The following is an 18743-nucleotide window of genomic DNA, read 5'->3' as shown; positions in this document are numbered from 1 at the left end:
GACACATAGAAACAGAGAGTAGGGGGGCAGGGGGAAATAGGAGATTGTTATTCAATGGGTATAGAGCTTTAGTTATGCGAGATGATTAAGTTCTAGAGATCTGCTGTACAATGTTATGCCTATAGTTAACTATCTGGTACTGTACACATAGAAATTTGTTAAGGGGTAGATCTCATGTTAAGTGTTCTTATTGCAATAAAGAAAAAGAAATGAAAACTTGTGAATCAAAGAACACTATCAATAAAATGTATAGACAACTTACAAAATGGGAGAAAATACTTGAAAATCATACCTCCTAAGGGTCTTATATCCAGAATATATGAAGAACTCTTTATAACTCAAAAACAAAAGACAAACAGCCCAACTTAAAAATGGGCAAAAGACTTAATAGATACTTCTCCAAAGATATATAAATGGCCAGGAAGCACATGCAAAGATGCTCAGAGATGCTAAAGACGGAAATGCAAATCAAAACCACAATGCAGGAACACTTCACTCCCACTAGGCTGGTTATAATCAAAACAATGAAAAGTAACAAGTACTGGTGAGGATATGGGGAAACTGAAACCCTCCTGCATTGCCAGGGGGAATGTAAAATGGCTTAGCCACTGTGGAAAACAGTTTGGTGATTCTTCAAAAAGTTAAAAATAGAATTACCATATGACCCAGCAGTTCTGCTCCTTAGTATATACTCGAAAGAACTGAAAACATGTATTCAAACACAAATTTATACATGAATGTTCATTTTCTTTCTTTCTTTTTTTTAAAGATTTTATTTATTTATTTATTTGAGAGAAAATGAGATAGAGAGAGCATGAGAGGGGGGAAGGTCAGAGGAAGAAGCAGACTCCCTGCTGAGCAGAGAGCCCAATGCGGGACTCGATTCCAGGACTCCAGGATCATGACCTGAACCGAGGCAGTCACTTAACCAACTGAGCCACCCAGGCACCCTATACATGAATGTTCATAACAGCACTATTCACAATAGCCAAAAGGTGGAAACAACCCAAATGTCCATCAACTGATGAATGGATATACAAATGTGGTATACCCATATGGAATATTATTCAGCCATAAAAAGGAATGAAGTACTGGGGCACCTGGGTGACTCAATCAGTTCGGCTCAGGTCATGATCCCAGGGTCCTGGGATCGAGCCTCACATATGGCTCCTTGCTCAGTGGGGAGTCTGCTTTTCCCTCTGCCTCTCCCCCTGCTTGTGCTCTCTCGTGCATGTGCACACGGTCTCTAATAAATAAAAATCTTAAAAAAAAAAAAAGTAATGAAGTACTGATACATGCTATAAATTAGACAGACCTTAAAAACATTATGCTAAGCAAAAGTAGATAGACATAAAAGGTCACATATTGTATGATTCCATTTATATGAAAAGTCCAGAATAGGCAAATCCATAGAGACAGAAAGTAGATTAATGGTCACCAGAGCTAGGAGAAAGGGGATATGGGGAGTGACTGTTTAATGGGTACGGGTTTCCTTTGGGTGATGGAAACGTTTTGAAACTAGTTAAGAGGTGATGCCTGCAAAACCTTGTGAATGTATTAAATGTCACTAAACTGTGTATCTTAAGATGGTTAATTGTACATTATGTGAATTTTACCTCAATTAAAAAAAAAAGGTAAGAAAACCAGACACACAAGGTGTTTGAAAAAGGGATATATTTACAAACCAACAAGTTCCCTAACTCTAGCTAGAGGGGGAGGAAAGAAGGAGGTAGCAAGTATAAGAAGACCCTTTAAGAGCCCAACCTCACTCCTGTAGAAACCCTGAGTACCAGCCCATGAGGTCAACTCCTAAAAACCATGGCCCATTCCTTTTCCAATTCAAGAAGCAACCCCTCCATTGGCCACAGCCCTCAGTCTTCTTGCCAGTCATCCTGTGCCCAAGCAGGCATGGGTGAAAAGTACTCAAACCCTGGCCCTTTATAGCGCAGAGCATGCAGGAACATCACAAGGTCCTGGGGCACGGGGTCCTGTCGCACCAGCCGGCACTCTGCACAGAGAGGGTCTATCTCTTGATTCACAACATCTGTTTCAGCTGCCTTCTCTGGTGCCAAGGCCATTGTGTCCAGATCCTGAGGAGCTGCCTCAACTGCTCCATCCATCTTCTGGGCAGATGTAGCCAACTCTTCTAGGTGGTCCTTGCCCAGCTCTGAGGAAGGAGCTGTAGAGTCTATGAGTCCTGGGGACAGATCGCCCTCACAGAGATCTAGCACATCCAGGCTCTGTTTGGCCTGGTGCTCTGCCACAAGGTCCCGAAGCAGTTCCTCATCTGTCTTGGGAATGTGGCCGCCCCGGCCCCGGGAGGGGCCCCACGCAAATGAGTTGTAGATGGGGTCATTGAGGATGGGGTGGCCCAGGAACTGGAGGTGGACTCGGATCTGGTGAGTGCGGCCTGTGAGTGGCCGGCACCGCACCACACTGGAGTGGCCATTGTAGCTCAGTCTCTGGAACGCTGTCTCACAGGGCTTGCCCCGAGCATCTACGCGGCATACCCCTACCTTGTAAGATACCACCAAGATGGGCTCCTTGCAGATCAATTCCTCAGCGGGGAACTCCCCCTCCACTCGGCACACGTACTCCTTCTCCAGCTACACAGGAGGGAAGAGGGAGAGAGTCAGCACAAAGCCTAAACTCATGAAGTTCAGACCCAGTACAGTGATGAGAAATGTATCAGTGTCAGAGAGAAGAGGATTCAAACTCCAGCTCCACCATTTGCCAGTTGCATGATTCTGGGTACAATAGTTAGCCTCTTTAAATCCCATTAACTTGGGGCGCCTGGGTGGCTCAGTCGTTAAACGTCTGCCTTCGGCTCAGGTCATGATCTCAGGGTCCTGGGATCGAGCCCCACATCAGGCTCCCTGCTCCGTGGGAAGCCTGCTTCTCCCTCTCCCCCTGCTTGTGTTCCCTCTCTCGCTGTGTCTCTCTCTGTCAAATAAATAAAATCTTTACCAAAAAAAAAAAAAAAAATCCCATTAACTTGTCTAGAAAATGTTAAGATTAGAAAAGCATTTACCTCACAGGACTGTTATAAGGATTCAGTTAGACTCTAATGTACCTGGTACTGAGGCTGGTACACACTAAACACTCATTAAACGTATCACAATCAGATCCAGAGTTACAAGTCTCAAGATCACAGTCACTACCATTTAACTCTTCTACCCAAGCCTCTTCCAACTTCAACCAGAATCTTTCTACCAAGGAGGCTCTCCCCACAATCTTAAAAACCTCAGTCATAAAAAAACAAACAAAACCAAAAAACACCTCAGTCAGCTTGTCAGCACTCTAAAACTTCAAAAGAGCAACCTACCAAGAGAGGCAGTGTATATGCTGTCTCTAAAGATCTTTTGAAACGTAAGAGATAATAGACTGTTTTTCACATTTTCAGTGTTGACCTTCCTGAGGATAGGAAGCTTGGCCAGGTAACATGAAGGACCACTTCAAAAGAACTCAGAGACACACTTTTGACACAGAGCATTCGTGAGCCCAGGAAGTTGCATGCAGGAGACAAAAGCCCAGCTCACCTGCCGGTCCCGAACCTGCTCATGAATTCTCTCTGAGACAGCTGCTGTCTTGGCAAACATGAGGACCCCCGAGGTAAGGCGGTCAAGCCGATGCAATGGGTGTAGCTCCTTGAGTTGGTGCTCCTTGCCCAGGATGAAGATGACAGTGTTGTGTCGGAAGCGGCCACAAGGGTGGACAGGAATGGAAGAAGGCTTGTCTACAACCACCACATCCTCATTCTCAGCTAGCAGGCGGACAGGCTCTGCTGTGACTGGTGGTTCATGCCTGTGCACTCTGTTCCTCAAGAAGTCATTGTCCTGCAAATGACACAGGCAAGTCATCAGACCAGAGCTAAGCAACATGTAATCAACTTCACACAGCTTCCTGTTCCTTACTGACAGAATGGTCACACTACATCCTTAAGCAGAAAATACAGCGTGCATAGTGTATTCATTTTATAAAAATACAGACACACAGGCAGGGAGCAGGGATTGAGAAAGTACTAGAAGGATATACACAAAAATGTTTTGGTGATATTTCTGGGTGGTGGGATTATGAATGTTTTTTGGTTTTGTTTTTTTGTATTTTCTCTACAATAAAGTTATATTTAAAAGGTAAAGTCTTCCGGGACGCCTGGCTGGCTCAGCTGGTTGAACGTCCAGCTCTTGATTTCTGCCGGGGTCATGATTTCAGGGTGGTGGGATCGAGTCCCATCTTGGGCAGGGAGTCTACTTGGGATTCTCTCCCTCTCCCTCAGCCCCTCTATCTGCTCTGTCTCTAAACAAACAAACAAATATCTTTAAAAAAAGAAAAATAAAGAAAAGGTAAAGTTTTCTAAAATGGAGGGGGGGAAAAAGCTCCATAAAATCATCACTTATTGTGACTTTGAACAAATAACACCAAGCTGTAAGTCCAGATATCTGGTCTCTAGACTTGGATTTGCCACAGGCTCACTGCATGTCACTTAACTTCTCTGGGCCTCAGTTTCCTCATCTGTAAAATGTGAGGATTAGGCCAGACCTGTACTTCTCAAAATTGGGATGGCAGAGGGGATTCAAACCACTCATTCCTCAAATGCTGAAATCACCTTGTCTCCCCTCACAACAAAATGTTACTGACAGGGGACTCTGGTAACTCTTAGCTTAGTGATGGAATTTTAAAGGGTCAAAGCATTGGGCTAGACAATTCTAGTCTCTATACCTGACATTTCACAATTCTATCAGGATCTATGATAAATAAGCAGTAGTTACAAGAACACAGACTTTGGCGGTGACACTGTTGCAGGTACTTACCTCTCTGAAGTTTACCTTAGTTTTGTTTCCTCACAGGTAAAATGAGGTGGCAATACCTACCCCACAAGGCTGTCGTTAGAATTTGATGTTAAGTACATAAAATGCTTACCTCTGTGCCAGCACACAGTAAGGAGACATAAATGACAGCCTCTATTATTACTATTTGTACAGCGATCTACAACGCAACATAGCGATAAATGCCAGTGCCACAAGACAGGGCACAAAAGGAGCTTTGAGAATTCCAACTTCAGTCCCCTGGAAACAAGGGAGCCGCCTGGAAGGAGGGGATACACGGGTTGAGTTTTGAAGCAGAGACTACTTTTGCGGAGATGGGATAAGAGGAGGGGGCTCCAAGAGTGTTCCAAGTGAAAGCGAAAACGCTTCAGAATTACCTCGATTTTACTCCAGTACCTATGCCCTATTAACTCCGAGAAAGACCCCTGCCCCCTTTCCTCGCCCGCTTCCGGCCGGCCCCATCAGGACTCCACCTTGAGCACAACGCCGAGGTCCTGTACCGGCTCCTCGTTGAGATGCAGGCGCCCCGCCCGGACTGCGGCCTCATAGTAGGTCAGGGGCTGGGCTCGGAATTCGGTGCCGAAGACGTGCAGCAAGCTGTGGCCCACCCAGCGGCCTTTGCAGTAGGTCCGAAAGTCAAAGTAATAAGGCCGCACTTTGCGCAGGCCTCCTTCAAAGTAGTAGCTGGTCTCTGCAAAATGCTCATCGCCGAAGCTCACCCCTGCCCGCCGCTTCTTCGGGGGTGGCACGACGCGCTCCCTGATGGCGTCCCGTCGCTTTTTACGCTTGCCTGGGCCCGAAGCTGCAACCGGGGCCTTCTCCTCGCTCAGTGGGGTCTGCTTCCCGACCTCCCGGGCCGGCTCCGCTCCCGGGCCTACAGGTTCCGGGCTCCCGGAGGTCCGCTCACCCCTCGCGTCGCCGCATGCGTCTCCGTTTTGTCGAACCGCAGCCCTCAGCCCGGTCGCTGCCTCGGCCCCAGTCGAGAATGTTTCCGCCATCGGACGCCACCAACTACCCCAAATCCTGGCAGCGCTGAGGCGCCGGAGGTTGAGGAACCCTTGCTGAAGAACTGGAAGCCACCGGTGGCCGCCCAGCCACATGACAACTCGGCCCCAGATCATGGGTCGCGATGTGAGGACGTCACCGGGCACCAGCCAATCAGCGAGGCCCAGTGTCGAGGCGGGGACTGAGAAGAGAAGGAGTGACGGAGGCAGTTGAATGAGTGGAGTTGAACGTGTGGAGTTGCCCGTTAAGAGTCAGTGAGTGAGAGTGAATATGGGAGTGAGCTCAGTGGAGAGGCTGAGAATGACTCATCAAAAGTGTAGATTCCATGTAGATACGTTCAAAGTCCCTTGGGTCTGGAAAAACGAAAGGAGCCTTATTCAAAAGAAATCAGAATGAGGATTGATGAACTCTGACTATACTAAGAAGCGCTGTGTTGTATACTTTAAAGGGTGAATATTATAGTATGTGACTTATAACTCAATAAAGCTGTTATATACGTATCTAAACACGCACAACCCAGAAGCAATGTCTTCACACCTATCCTATCCTTCCTGAGAAGGATTAGAAAGCACAGACAAGGAATGAGATATTGGAACGTTCTAGAGAGGAAGTCCTTGTGGGATTGTATAAAGTCTTGCTACTCAAAATGCAGTCTCTGGATTAGCAACATGGGAAACACCTGGCAACTTGTTGGAACTGCAGAATCTTGTTCCTTCTTCCCTCCTGACCTACTGAATGAGAATCTGTATTTCAACAATATCTTCAGATGGTATGTATGCATATTAACATTTGAGAAGCGCTGGTATAGACCGTGTAGAGCAGACATTTGTCATATTTTTTGGATATCCAGCATCTTCTTAACCCTCTTCTTTTGTGTGAGGAATTTCCCACATTATAAAATGTGTAAACCAGAAACCGGCCTTCCCAGATTCCCTTGCAGCATGGGCATTTATCACCTGGGCTCCATTGATCAGTCAGGGCCTTTTTTTTTTTTTAAGATTTTATTTATTTATTTATTTATTTGACAGAGAGAGAACACAAACAGGGGGAGTGAGAGGAAGAAGCAGGCCTCCCACTCAGCAAGGAGCCTGATGCGGGGCTTGATCCCAGGACCCTGGGATCATCACCTGAACAGAAGGCAGAAGCTTAACGACTGAGCCACCCAGGTGCCCCCAGTTAGGGCCTTTAGTTCAGAGGCACACAGCAGAGGAAGCAGGCACAATGTAGAACCCATGTGTGACAAGATAGCATTGGAATGAGGTTAAATGCTAAACTCTCAAAAAGAAAAAAAAAAGATAGCATTGGAAACATCTGATTTGGAGGGCTAACAGTAGGGGAGATTCTTGTGTCCAGTGGTCAGTCAGCAATGCCAGCTGCAGTATCTATGTTCAAAGGCATTGGAGTATTCCCTGAGTAGTCCCTCGGCGAGGTTTAGACACTGTTCCTGGCTGTATGGACCCCAAACATAACTCTCTGGCCCATCTTAAGATTCTGAAAACTACTTAGTATGCTTTAATCCTGTGCTGTACAATGGAGTAACCATTAGTCACATGTGGCTATTTAAATTTAAATTAAGTAAAATGAAAGAAAAATTAAAATTCAGTTCTTCAGCTGCACAAACTGCATTTCAAGTGCTCAATAGCCACATGAAACTAGTGGCTACCTTATTGGACAGCTCAGATACAGAAAATTTCTATCACCACAGAAAGTTCTATTGGACAGAGCAGCTTTAATCAATTTCTTTTACTGCTTAAACTGGTTAAATGAATTCTACTGTTTGAACTAAGAACTCCAATAACTTACTATAAGGATTTAAGTCTTTATCGTAAGAGTAATAGGAAATCATCAGAGTTTTTCGTGTGTGTGTCTATGAGTGTGTGTGACATGATCTGATCTCTATTTCCAAAAGGTCACCTCTGTTGCAACATGAAGAAGGAACTGAAGCGGGAACCACAAGCTCTAGCTCCAGTTCAGTGTGGTTTGACCATGAGAGTTCTAATTCAAATATTCACATACCAAACAAATTTTTAACATTTGCCAGGCATCATTTGGCTCTGGAGATACAGAGGTACGAAAGACATAGTTCCTGATCTCAATGAAGACCTATGCTGGTTAAGCATACAAATAAAAAACATACTTGTGCTAGGTTACATTGCGGTTAATGCAGAGTTTGAGATAGAGGGATGCGACTGCCCTCAATGTGGCTTCCCCATATGATCAGTGCTTGGGGAGTTGGAGATCACATAGCTTTGCAAGTCCAGGTTCTGGTTTCAATTTATTCAGCACACACGCTAATTAAACTTAGAGGACATCGGTGAATCTGTAAAGGTGCCAATTTGATAATCTACAACTGTAACTTTAAGTTAGAAAATGTATTCCATCTTATACCAGTCACTACTTGTGCTTGTTAAAGACACCCTCATTCTTTTGTTTTTTAATTTTATTTATTTATTTGAGAGTGAGAGCAGGAGAGCACAGAGGGAGAGGGAGAGGGAGAACCAGGCTCCCCGCTGAGCAGAGAGCCGGACATGGGGCTCGATCCGAGGACCCTGAGATCATGACCTGAGCCGAAGGCAGATACTTAACTGACTGAGCCTCCCAGGTGCCCAAGACACCCTCATCCTTGTTCAAAATATTTGAGAGGCTACATTTGAAATCAAGAGTTTGGTGAGCAGAAAATCAGATTAAAGGGCATGAGTTGAAAGGTCACGGAGTAGCTTGATGAAGCACCTGTAAACCTATGACAGTGACCCTTTCTATGAATCAGATGCTGCCAGATTCATGTCTCCAGTTTCGGTGGCAGTTAGAGGACCCTGGGGAATCTCTCACTCATAGACTTGACCCCTGACCCCCTACTTATTTTCTATGAATAAGCACTGAAAAAATCTTGTTTATTATTTGCTCCTTTGCTTTCTAATCTTCTTGCTTTCCACTTCCTTCTGTTTTCATATGCTCTCTAAGGATGGTGATAAATATGACCAGCAGAGTTCCTCATAGTTCCTTTTTACATGGTGGTAGTTATTACCACCATAGCCACATAGATTGGCTTTGGACACGTCTAAAGGCTATAGCCTCAGTCAAGTTACCTCTGTTGATGGTTGGCTGATGTCTTTGGTCACATGTTTCTTTGGGAGACAGTAACTGGCTCTGGAAATTGGGGGTGGAGAGTGGGGAAGGAAGAGTTTCATTGTAGGGAAATGATAAGCCCTGAAAGATATCAGAAGTCATCATCATCATCTTCTTTTATTTTTATTTTTTTAAGTAGGCTCTATGCCCAGCATGGAGCCCAACGCAGGGCTCAAACTCACAACCCTGAGATCAAGATCTGAGCTGAGATCAAGAGTTATATGCTTAGGGGTGCCTAGGTTGCTCAGCCGTTAAGCATCTGCCTTCGGCTCCGGTCGTGATCCCAGGGTCTTGGGATCGAGCTCTGCATCCGGCTCCCTGCTCAGAGGGAAGCCTGCTTCTCCCTCTCCCACTCCCCCTGTTTGTATTCCCTCTCTCGCTGTCTCTCTTTCTGTCAAATAAATAAATAAATAAAATCTTAAAAAAAAAGTTATATGCTTAACTGACAGGGCCACCCAGGCACCCCAAAGGTCATCTCCTTTAAAAAAAAAAACAACCTGACACATTCCCTTACCACTCTCTCCTTCATGTACACTGGCCACACTTCTGTCATATCTTCTATAACTCTTTGCTGTTATTTGTAAATTTGTCTGCCCCTATGGTGCGCACCCTTCTACATTTAGGGGTAAAGACCTCTGGGACCCATACCTACTCTTACCGGTTTTGAATTCCCGTTTAACACAACTCCCAGAACACAACAGGAGCTCGGTGTCTACTGACTAAATGAGTAAGAGAAAGCCTCACAACTTGGCTAATGCGACCTGGGTCTCCTGTAAGAGTAAGGAAAGTAGTCTCTTTCACCATCCGAGCAGCCGGAGTGCTCTAATTTGGGTAGCAAAGGGGTGAAATTTTCTGAAATTTTCAGAAATTTCACCAACCCAGAGGACTGCCCAGGAGGTGAATTTGCTCAGGGAACCAGGAAAACTCAAAGGCCTTGGCAACTGGGGGACTGCCCAGGAGGTGAATTTGCTCAGGGAACCAGGAAAACTCAAAGGCCTTGGCAACTGGGGGACTGCCCAGGAGGTGAATTTGCTCAGGGAACCAGGAAAACTCAAAGGCCTTGGCAACTGGGCTACCCTCTCCGAGAAGAAGATGGGCGGAGGACGCTGTCCCCGCGCCGGGCACGCTCAGATGCTAGTGGAATCTACCTGTCCCTACAGAAGGTGGGGGGCCAGGGCATGTGACTCCACTGTTTCCCCGCGACAAGTCCCGCCTACCTCTTTCTCGCACCTCGTTCCTCACTTCCTTACCCGGCCGGGCTCCTGTCAACCAATCCACTCACAGAACATCGCCAGGTTGGGCGGTGGTTGGAGGACTCCCGGGATCCGTCACGCGGAGACTCCGCCCCCCTACTTCTTCCTAGCGTTCAGCGACGGAACTGAGCCGAGCGTTTGTGAGCTGCTGGGCAGGCCGTTGCGGTAGGTGAAGAGGGGTAGGGGTGCCCAGTGTTTTAGAGCCCCGATCCCATCCCGGGATACCACAGAGGGGCCTCAGGGCCTGACTCATCCCGCCCAGCCCGTCCTTGAGGGCAAAATGACCGAGGCCTGGGTCTGGACACCAGGGTTCCCGGCGCTGTTCTGGACTTCCTAGGGAGGTGTGGGGTGAGGGCCGGGGCTTTGGTGCGAGCAAGTTTTGGTTTGGTAGGTTCAAACGACTTCGGGATGGGGGTGGAGATTCACTGTGGACCCTGGCATCAGTTCATCCAAGGCCGCTGTGACATACCTTCTGGGCGCTTACGTTGGCTGGGCCGTCACTACTGGGATTATTCACACTTTAGCCTGGCCAGCCTTCCTAATCCAAAAGGTCCCTCCTGGAAGAAGGTGTCAACCCATTCCGTAAGACTAGATAGTTATGAAGGCCCCTGGCAATGTGGAATTGGATAAGAACATGGATTTTGGAGTGGCACAGGTCTGGTTTCCAGTCAAGGAATCACTATGTATCAGCAAGGTACCCTTGACTAGTTACCCTTCTGATCCTCGGTTCCTTCGTCTGTAAACTGATGGAAATGTCTCTTCCAGTGTTTCTATTAAGATAAGAACTTATAAAATAAGAATAAGGTATATAGCCGAGCTTCTACATGTAATGAGCACATGGGGCTTTGCATATGGCAGAAACATTTTTATTATCCTCATGCATTTGGAACTCTGCAAGGCCTGTAGTCTGTGTCCTTTTGAAAACAGAATTTAATTGGCTTAGGACAGAGTGGTTGCATTTTGGAGATCTCTGGAGAAAAGTGCAGAATGGTTGTCTCCACTGGGAATGTCTTAGAAATGTGTGTGTGTGTGTGTGTGTGTGTTACAACATATATAACATAAATTGGCCATTTTAACCATTTTTAGATGTGCAGTTCAGTGACACATGATTGTGCAACCATCACAATCATCCATCTCTAGAACTTCCCAAACTGAAACTCTATCCATTAAAAAGTAACTCCCATTCCTTCCTCTGCCAAACCCCTAGCAACCACCATTCTGTTTTATGACTCCATGAATTTGACTGCAGTAGGTACTTCATATAAGTGGAATCATTCAATATTTGTCCTTTTGTGTCTGGTTTATAGACATTTCATTTTTAAAAAAACTTTGTTATGAAAACGTGAGTGCAGAGCCAGCAGAGGGATCCAATTACTCTTTTGTCATTTTTATATCTGTAACAGGAATCCAATAAAAGACACTTTAAGTTTAGAGAACTTCTTAAAAGCCTGTTACCTTCCTTCATTGGATAAACAAATATCTGAGTCCTGCATACTTATCCTATATCCTTTTTTTTTTAAGATTTTTTAAAATTTATTCATGAAAGACAGAGAGAGAGAGAGAGAGAGAGAGGGGCAGAGGGAGGCAGAGGGAGAAGCAGGCTCCCAAGGAGCAGGGAGCCTGATGCGGGACTCGATCCCAGGACCCTGGGATCATGACCTGAGCCGAAGGCAGATGCTTAACCATCTGAGCCACCCAGGCACCCCACTTATCCTATATCCTTAAAGTCAGTCCTTACATCTCTGTTTTTCAGCTCAGATTCCAAATGAAAATGTTTGAGAGTATTGACTCTACAACCACAAGACCTGGCCCTGATCTTTGGGCTGAAATCTGTTCCTGTCTACCAAATCCTGACCAAGAAGATGGTGCCAACAATGCCTTCTCAGACTCCTTTATGGATTCTTACCCTGCGGGCACAGGCCAAAGGGAGGCCCCAGAGCTGGCTGTTCAGCCAGCTACAAAGCCTTGGGCTCCCTTGCAGGATTCAGAAGTATATTTAGCATCTCTAGGTAAGTTAGATGGCTTTTTTTCTTTTCTTTTCTTTCTTTCTTTCTTTTTTTTTTTGATTCAGAAGCTGGTGGTTTTAAGAAAGCATGTTGAAGTTCTGTTTCATCACCTGATTTCTATTCTTTTTTTTTTTTAAGATTTTTTATTTATTTATTTGACAGAGAGAGCGAGAGAGCACAAGAGTGGCAGGCAGAGGGAGAGGAAGAAGAAGGCTCCCTGCTGAGCAGAGAGCCTGCTGTGGGGGATGCGGGGCTTGGCTCGATCCCAGGACCGTGGGATCATGACCTGAGCCGAAGGCAGACGCTTAACCAACTGAGCCACCCAGGCGCCCCTCTATTCTTAATTACTAGTTTTTGTCCTCACCACATGTATTTGTTAGATGTAACTCTGGGGGGGGGGGGGTGTTTCAGGTTGGTTGTTGGGAAGGAGCACCCTTTTCCTCTTTTTTTTTTTTTTTTAAGATTTTATGTTTTAAGTAATCTCTACACCCAATGTGGGACTTGAACCCCAAGATCAAGAGTTGCATGCTCTACTGACTGAGCCAGCCAGGCACCCCAGGAGCACCCTTTTCCTTGTATATCCCTTAAAACAGTCTGTTACCTCCTGCCTCTGACTGTTTCATCTGAATTCTGCTTCATTTCTTGGCATTCTGTAGGTCCCTCTTGCCTACTATTGGTGGTCCATATATTCAGATAACTCAAAAGTGTCAGACATTATGCCATCTTGAAAGAAAAGATCATGACCCCAGAGCTGCACATAGATTTCTGGTGAAACTATTGTATTGAAAAACTACTGTACTGGGGCACCTGGGTGGCTCAGTCGTTAAGTGTCTGCCTTGGGCTCAGGTCATGATCCCAGAGTCCTGGGATCGAGTCCCGCATCAGGCTCCCTGCTCAGCAGGGAGTCTGCTTCTCCCTCTGACCCTCCCCCTCTCGTGTGCGCTCTCTCTCTCTTTCTCTCTCATTCTCTCTCTCTCAAATAAATAAAATCTTAAAAAAAAAAAGAAATGAAAACAGGATTGCAAATCATAAAGTTTCAATTGGGTCTGGGCTTGATATTCACCCTCCCCCTGCAAAAGGCCATCATTTAGCCATTTATTATTGTTGAAGGCAAGACTACATTAAAGCAGAAGGCAAATGGTGATCCCCTTCCTTCTGTTCTTCAGTTGTTCCACAATTACACTTAAACTGCAAAGAAGAGTAATTAAATATCTATCATAAGGAAGCCATGTGGACCACTCTCATTGGGATTACAAGATGTTTGTTTTTATTAGGTTCCAACATCCAGGCCACAAGTTGAGTAACTTTAAAAAATGTTGGGAGATTGCTTTTCTTTAATCAAGAATTTAATCATAGATAGGTATCTTAAAGGTCTTTTATTATTGAGTTCTCATCAAGTCAATTTTAGTGTCTAATGAACCATTGGATCTTTCATCATTTTCTCTAATTCTTTCTCATGAGATTTGGACACCACTTCATGTCACTGTAGCAGAAAGAAAAACCATTTACTCCTCAGAGAGACTATTTTCAAGGAGTTGACACATGTCAAACCAGGGAAAACAAGTAATGCCTTCGAGAGATACCTGCTGGCTTCTGTAATTTCAAAGAAAACGTGCCGTTGACTTATTTATGAGCCTATGGCTTTTTTCCTTTCTGGGGTTAAACATGTATTTGATACAATACAGAATTAAGACATGGTGAAGGAAAAAGAAAAATGTACATTTCTCTTTACCTGTCCTTAAAAAGAATGGGCTCTTGGGCACCTGGTTGGCTCAGTCGTTTAAGCATCTGCCTTCGGCTCAGGTCATGATCCCAGAGTCCTGGGATCGAGTCCCACATGGGGCTCTCTGCTCAGCAAGGAGTCTGCTTCTCCCTCTCCCTCTCTCTCAAATAAATAAAATCTTTAAAAAAAATGGACTCTTTTGCAGGGAGTGTGGATGTACTCATTAGTGAGAGAATTTTTAAGTTGTCACCTTGGCATTTTATTTTATTTTTTTAAAAATATTTATTCATTTGAGAGAGAGAGAGACAGAGAGAGCACAAATAAGGGGAGAGGCAGAGGGAGAGGGAGAAGCAGACTCCCTGCTGACCTGCGAGCCTGACTTGGGGTTCGATCCCAGGACCTAGAGATACGACCTGAGTTGAAAGCAGACGTTTAACCATCTGACCCACCCAGATGCCCCTGTCACCTTGCATTTTAGATTTAGTTTCATTTCATACTCACTTTCCTTGTTAAGTTGCTTCTCCTCTTCTCTTTAGAAAAGAAGCTAAGAAGAATCAAAGGTTTAAATCAGGAAGTGACTTCCAAGGACATGCTTCGAACCTTGGCCCAAGCCAAGAAGGAGTGCTGGGATCGGTTCCTCCAGGAGAAGTTAGCATCAGAGTTCTTTGTGGATGGACTTGATTCTGATGAGAGGTAATTGGTTCTCAGTCCAGTTCTAGGTGACAGTATTTAACTGGAAGCATCTCTCTTTCTCTAAAGAATTCAGGGAGAGTGACATTTGAGTCCAGATATTGGTTGATATCAACATCAAGTTTCTGAGCTCTGTTTGCTCTTGGTCCAGTAGCAGATGTTGATAATTATTATTTTTGCAAAAAAGCAAATACCCTACCTACATCTTGATCACAGATTGAACAGAATTAATGAGAAAGCACTGTCTTCATTTCTAAGTATACAGTGCGCTTGAGAAAGTAGTAGCCAATCAGCAACTGGGACCGTGTCTTACCTGTGACTCGCCATTGCCTTAGAGAGTTCCTGTCATATTGTAGGCATTCAAATTTGTATAGACTAAATGAATGAATTTCTTTTTTTTTTTAATTTTTTAAAAAATATTTTATTTATTTATTTGACAGAGGGACACAGCGAGAGAGGGAACACAAGCAGGGGGAGCGGGAGAGGGAGAAGCAGGCTTCCCGCGGAGCAGGGAGCCCGATGTGGGGCTCGATCCCAGGACCCTGGGATCACGACCTGAGCCAAAGGCAGACGCTTAATGACTGAGCCACCCAGGCGCCCCTGAATGAATGAATTTCTTAAGCATCTACTGTGTGAAGGCACTGCCCATGATGTTATGGGGCTGAGGGCGCTGGGGTGGAGGGGAGATGTTAGGAAATTTTAGGATCCCCCCTCTTTTTGGTCCCCACAACTATTTGGGGAGAAATGACAAATATATATAAAGACATACCTAACAAAATAAGGCAGCATAAGGAAAGAGCCAGGTGAGTGGAAGTGACAGAACATGCTTTGGGAGTTGAAAGACCCTTGAGTTCCCTGTGGGCTCTGGTGTTTGTGCCAGAGAAGAAGGCAGGACTCAAACAGTATCTGCAGGTGGGCCAGACGCAGAGAGGAGGATATTCTGCTGCAAAGAGCGGAATGGTGCTCGACACCCGTCACCCGGGAAAGAGGCTCTGCCACTTCCCGGTTGTATGTTCTTGAGGAAGTAACCTCGGTGTGCCCCAGTTTCCTGCTCTGTAAAGCAGGAATAGTAGCTCTTCCCTCACCCGGTTGTTTTCAGGGTTAAAGGAGTTACTATGTGTCAAGTGCTTAGAACAGACCTGGCACCTGGTAAGCACTAGGTAAGTGTTAGCTATGAGTGTTAGTCCTAACAGAATTTTAAAGTTCAGTAAGAAATTATCCAAAATAAAGTAAAAGCCTGAATTTTAACAATAGGTCTTAGGGAAACATCACCTAAGTTTGCAACATATTATTAACATTGATTTTAAGAGTCCCATGATGTCAGATGAAGATATGGTTGCTGAAATCAGGGACAGTAGGTGAATAAAACTTGATAGTTATGTTTTACTTTTCAATATGCAAAGCATTTTCACTTACGTTATCTTAAATATTGCATCAGCATGCCCCCAGATTCTTCAGAAATCAGTGTGGCATCTAAAGTCAGGGCAACTACCTATCTTCTGAGAGTTCAGAAAATAATACACATTTTGCTCTTTTCTGTCTCTAAAGACTCAACCCAGTTGAGCCTTAAACTGCCCCAAACACAAGAGACTTGAAGATGCACACGTTCCCAACCCACCAATAATTTGGTATTCTATTCTCTCTCCCCTTGAATGTTTGCCTCCTTTCCAATTCTGGGAAGAAAAGACAAAATTTGCTCCTGCATAATGCTCAAGTAGGAATTCTTTTTCTTTTAAAGTCGAATCAGCACCAAGGCCCGAGTTAATGTTTCTGTGTGTTTCTCCATACCTACAATGATGTGATGTTCCCTTTTCTACAGAAGCAACTGAGACAATTCTATGAAGAGTGTGGTAGATGAATATGAAATGCTCCTGGAGTACCGTAGGCCCCTGAGCTGTGGACACCTGTTCCCCTGAGCTGCCATCTGTGGGAACGCTTCTTTCTATCAGTGTTAGAACATGCGCCCCAGAAACAGTAGATAGGCATTTATTTGCAGACTTCAAAGTTTCTGTTTTAAACAGAGGCCATCTTGTAGTGGAATTGTGTGGTTTTTAAGGTATGTGAAGGCCAGGTAGGTGACTCTCCTCATGGCATGCCTTTGGCGGAGGAGTAATAGGCTGAGAAATCCTACTGTCTACCACACTATTCCCCCATTTTAGGTGTCTAAAATCTGCTGGTTATGTCTTGACTTCTTGGCTTAAGAGTTTGGGCTATTGAAGAGCATAGAATAAGGCTTACGGTATTGTCATCATTTATAGTTTACTATGAATAGCTCATAAGCGTTAGAATGGAGGGTCTTGGGTACTTAAGGAAGGTGGGAGGGGGCACTTCCCCTCCCCACCCCCCTGGAACAGATCCAAACCCAAAAAGAGCCCTCTGGCACTGTGGCTATTTCTTTGTGGGAGAAATTTGCTGTGCAGATGTTTCCATCTTGGGGACTTGCTATAGGATGAAGTAAACAAACAAACAAAAAAGCCCCACAAAAATGGTGCTTAGTGTAACTAAGTGCTGTAAGTATAATCGAGTCTGACTGCCTCAGGTATAGGAGATTTCAAGATGCTCACTAATAATTTGGTGTTTATTTGAATGTTTCTCCCTTGGACAATTTCCTCTCTGGTTTTGAGGGAAAAAAAAAGACAAGACTGAGGCATAAGCTCTTCAGCTACTCTCGCCAAGCCTTTAGAGGCTGTGCATCGAAGGGGGCCTGGTGCTGGTTATAGCCAAAGTGCCCACTAGGGGGTAAATTATGCCGCTGAGTTGCCAGGATGCACAGCTGTCAGCGGACTATCGTCATTCTCCCCGTTAGCAGTGAAAAACAATTGTAGGAAGAAATTGGTGGTGGGCGGGAAGGCAGCATTTGAGTAACTGAGATAATCATTAAGTAATTAATCAGCTGGGTCTGATGCAGCCACCCTTTTCTCCTGCTCTCTCCTAGCACCTTGGAACATTTCAAGAGGTGGCTCCAGCCAGATAAAGTAGCCATCAGTACAGAGGAGGTCCAGTATCTGATTCCTCCAGAGTCCCAGGTTGAGAAGCCAGCAGCCGGGGACAAGCCAGCAGCAGCGGAACAATAAATTACACACACACACACACACACACACACGCTGAGCAGCTGTCTTGGATCCAGAGGGAACAGCGGAGAGCTCGGCGGAGCAGCAAGGAGAAATCCAGGGAGGCGGGGGAAGCCCACCCTCCCACTCAACAAAGCAAACAGCTGTGGCCCCCGAGGACTTGCTTGGGGCTGGCGTGTGTGACTGTCTTGGATAAAGTGACCCAGTGCATGCTGGATCAAGATACTGCTTTCCTCTGTGTCTCACAGCTTGCCTGAACTCTGTTGCAGCAGGGGAGAAGTCCACTAAGAATCTAGTGAAGCAGCAAGTATGAGAGTATTTGGAGAAACTGATACCCTTGGGTTTAATATATAAGCTAAGTGAGCCATATTTTTTCTTGCCTCTTCTGGGTGTTCCTGCCTGCGCTCCCAGCATTCCCTTGGTTAACTGTCAGGGGTGAGTGGGGTCGAGGAGAATCAAGTTGGCCTCCTTGGATCCACAGCCCATGTGGGGCTTCTCTAAGTTTGTAATAAATATAGGGACATGAGGAAAAGAGGCCATGCTTTTCCTTTGTCTGGTTCGTTCCTTGTGGAGAAAATGGATCAAAGTATGAAAACTTGGGTGTTTGTGTGTAGATGTATATTTTTTATTTCATGCATGGTTTCTCCCCTAACTTCCTCTTGCCCTTAAAATGGGCCAGGCTTCAAACTAGACTTGTAAATATGGTGTCGGTATTTGACACCACCCCTGAATAGTTCCAAGCTCGCCTGTGGCAGCTTTCCTGGCCCTTCTTGTTCAGTCTGTGTTGTCCCTATAAAACTTTTCGCATCAGAAGAGCTTTGTGTGTGGTGCCATTGACCTGCGCCCCCCCCCATGCGCCCCCCACAGAGATGCTCCCAGGCGGTGGGGAGGTAAAGACAAGTGCGTGACAACGCAGGACAGTTGATAACCTTTGCCAGCCTTCTATTTGTAACATGTACCCTCTGACAAGCCAGACCTCAGTGCTCTGAGGGTAGGCGCCATGGAGCTTCTTCCTGGGTAATAGGTTTCAAGTCCCTAATGAC

At 45.4% G+C, this 18743-nt stretch overlaps 2 protein-coding genes across 3 annotated transcripts; one reads left to right on the top strand and one right to left on the bottom strand.

Moving 5' to 3' along the window:
• Positions 1 to 1656: 1656 nt before the first annotated feature.
• Positions 1657 to 6163, bottom strand: RPUSD2 (RNA pseudouridine synthase domain containing 2). The gene is made up of 3 exons (XM_027570902.2): positions 5300 to 6163; positions 3540 to 3836; positions 1657 to 2606 (listed from the first exon to the last, which is right to left on the bottom strand). Exons 1-3 carry the CDS (start codon positions 5945 to 5947, stop codon positions 1872 to 1874), a joined length of 1680 nt encoding a protein of 559 aa, XP_027426703.1. The 5' UTR covers positions 5948 to 6163; the 3' UTR covers positions 1657 to 1871.
• A 4070-nt stretch (positions 6164 to 10233) lies between these two features.
• CCDC32 (coiled-coil domain containing 32) lies at positions 10234 to 18513 on the top strand. Of its 2 annotated transcripts, none has more exons than XM_027570904.1 (4): positions 10234 to 10375; positions 11969 to 12219; positions 14476 to 14632; positions 17565 to 18513. In XM_027570904.1, exons 2-4 carry the CDS (start codon positions 11976 to 11978, stop codon positions 17701 to 17703), a joined length of 540 nt encoding a protein of 179 aa, XP_027426705.1. In that variant the 5' UTR covers positions 10234 to 10375; positions 11969 to 11975; the 3' UTR covers positions 17704 to 18513. The 2 variants fall into 2 exon arrangements, with proteins under 2 accessions (XP_027426705.1, XP_027426704.1); XM_027570903.1 differs by having other exon boundaries at positions 10276 to 10375; positions 11964 to 12219.
• The last annotated feature ends 230 nt before the right edge of the window (positions 18514 to 18743 follow it).

This window comes from Zalophus californianus, chromosome 6 (genome assembly GCF_009762305.2).
Source record: "Zalophus californianus isolate mZalCal1 chromosome 6, mZalCal1.pri.v2, whole genome shotgun sequence".
In the NCBI taxonomy this organism is placed as follows: Eukaryota; Metazoa; Chordata; class Mammalia; order Carnivora; family Otariidae; genus Zalophus; species Zalophus californianus.
This window is presented reverse-complemented; position numbering and strand designations above follow the sequence as displayed.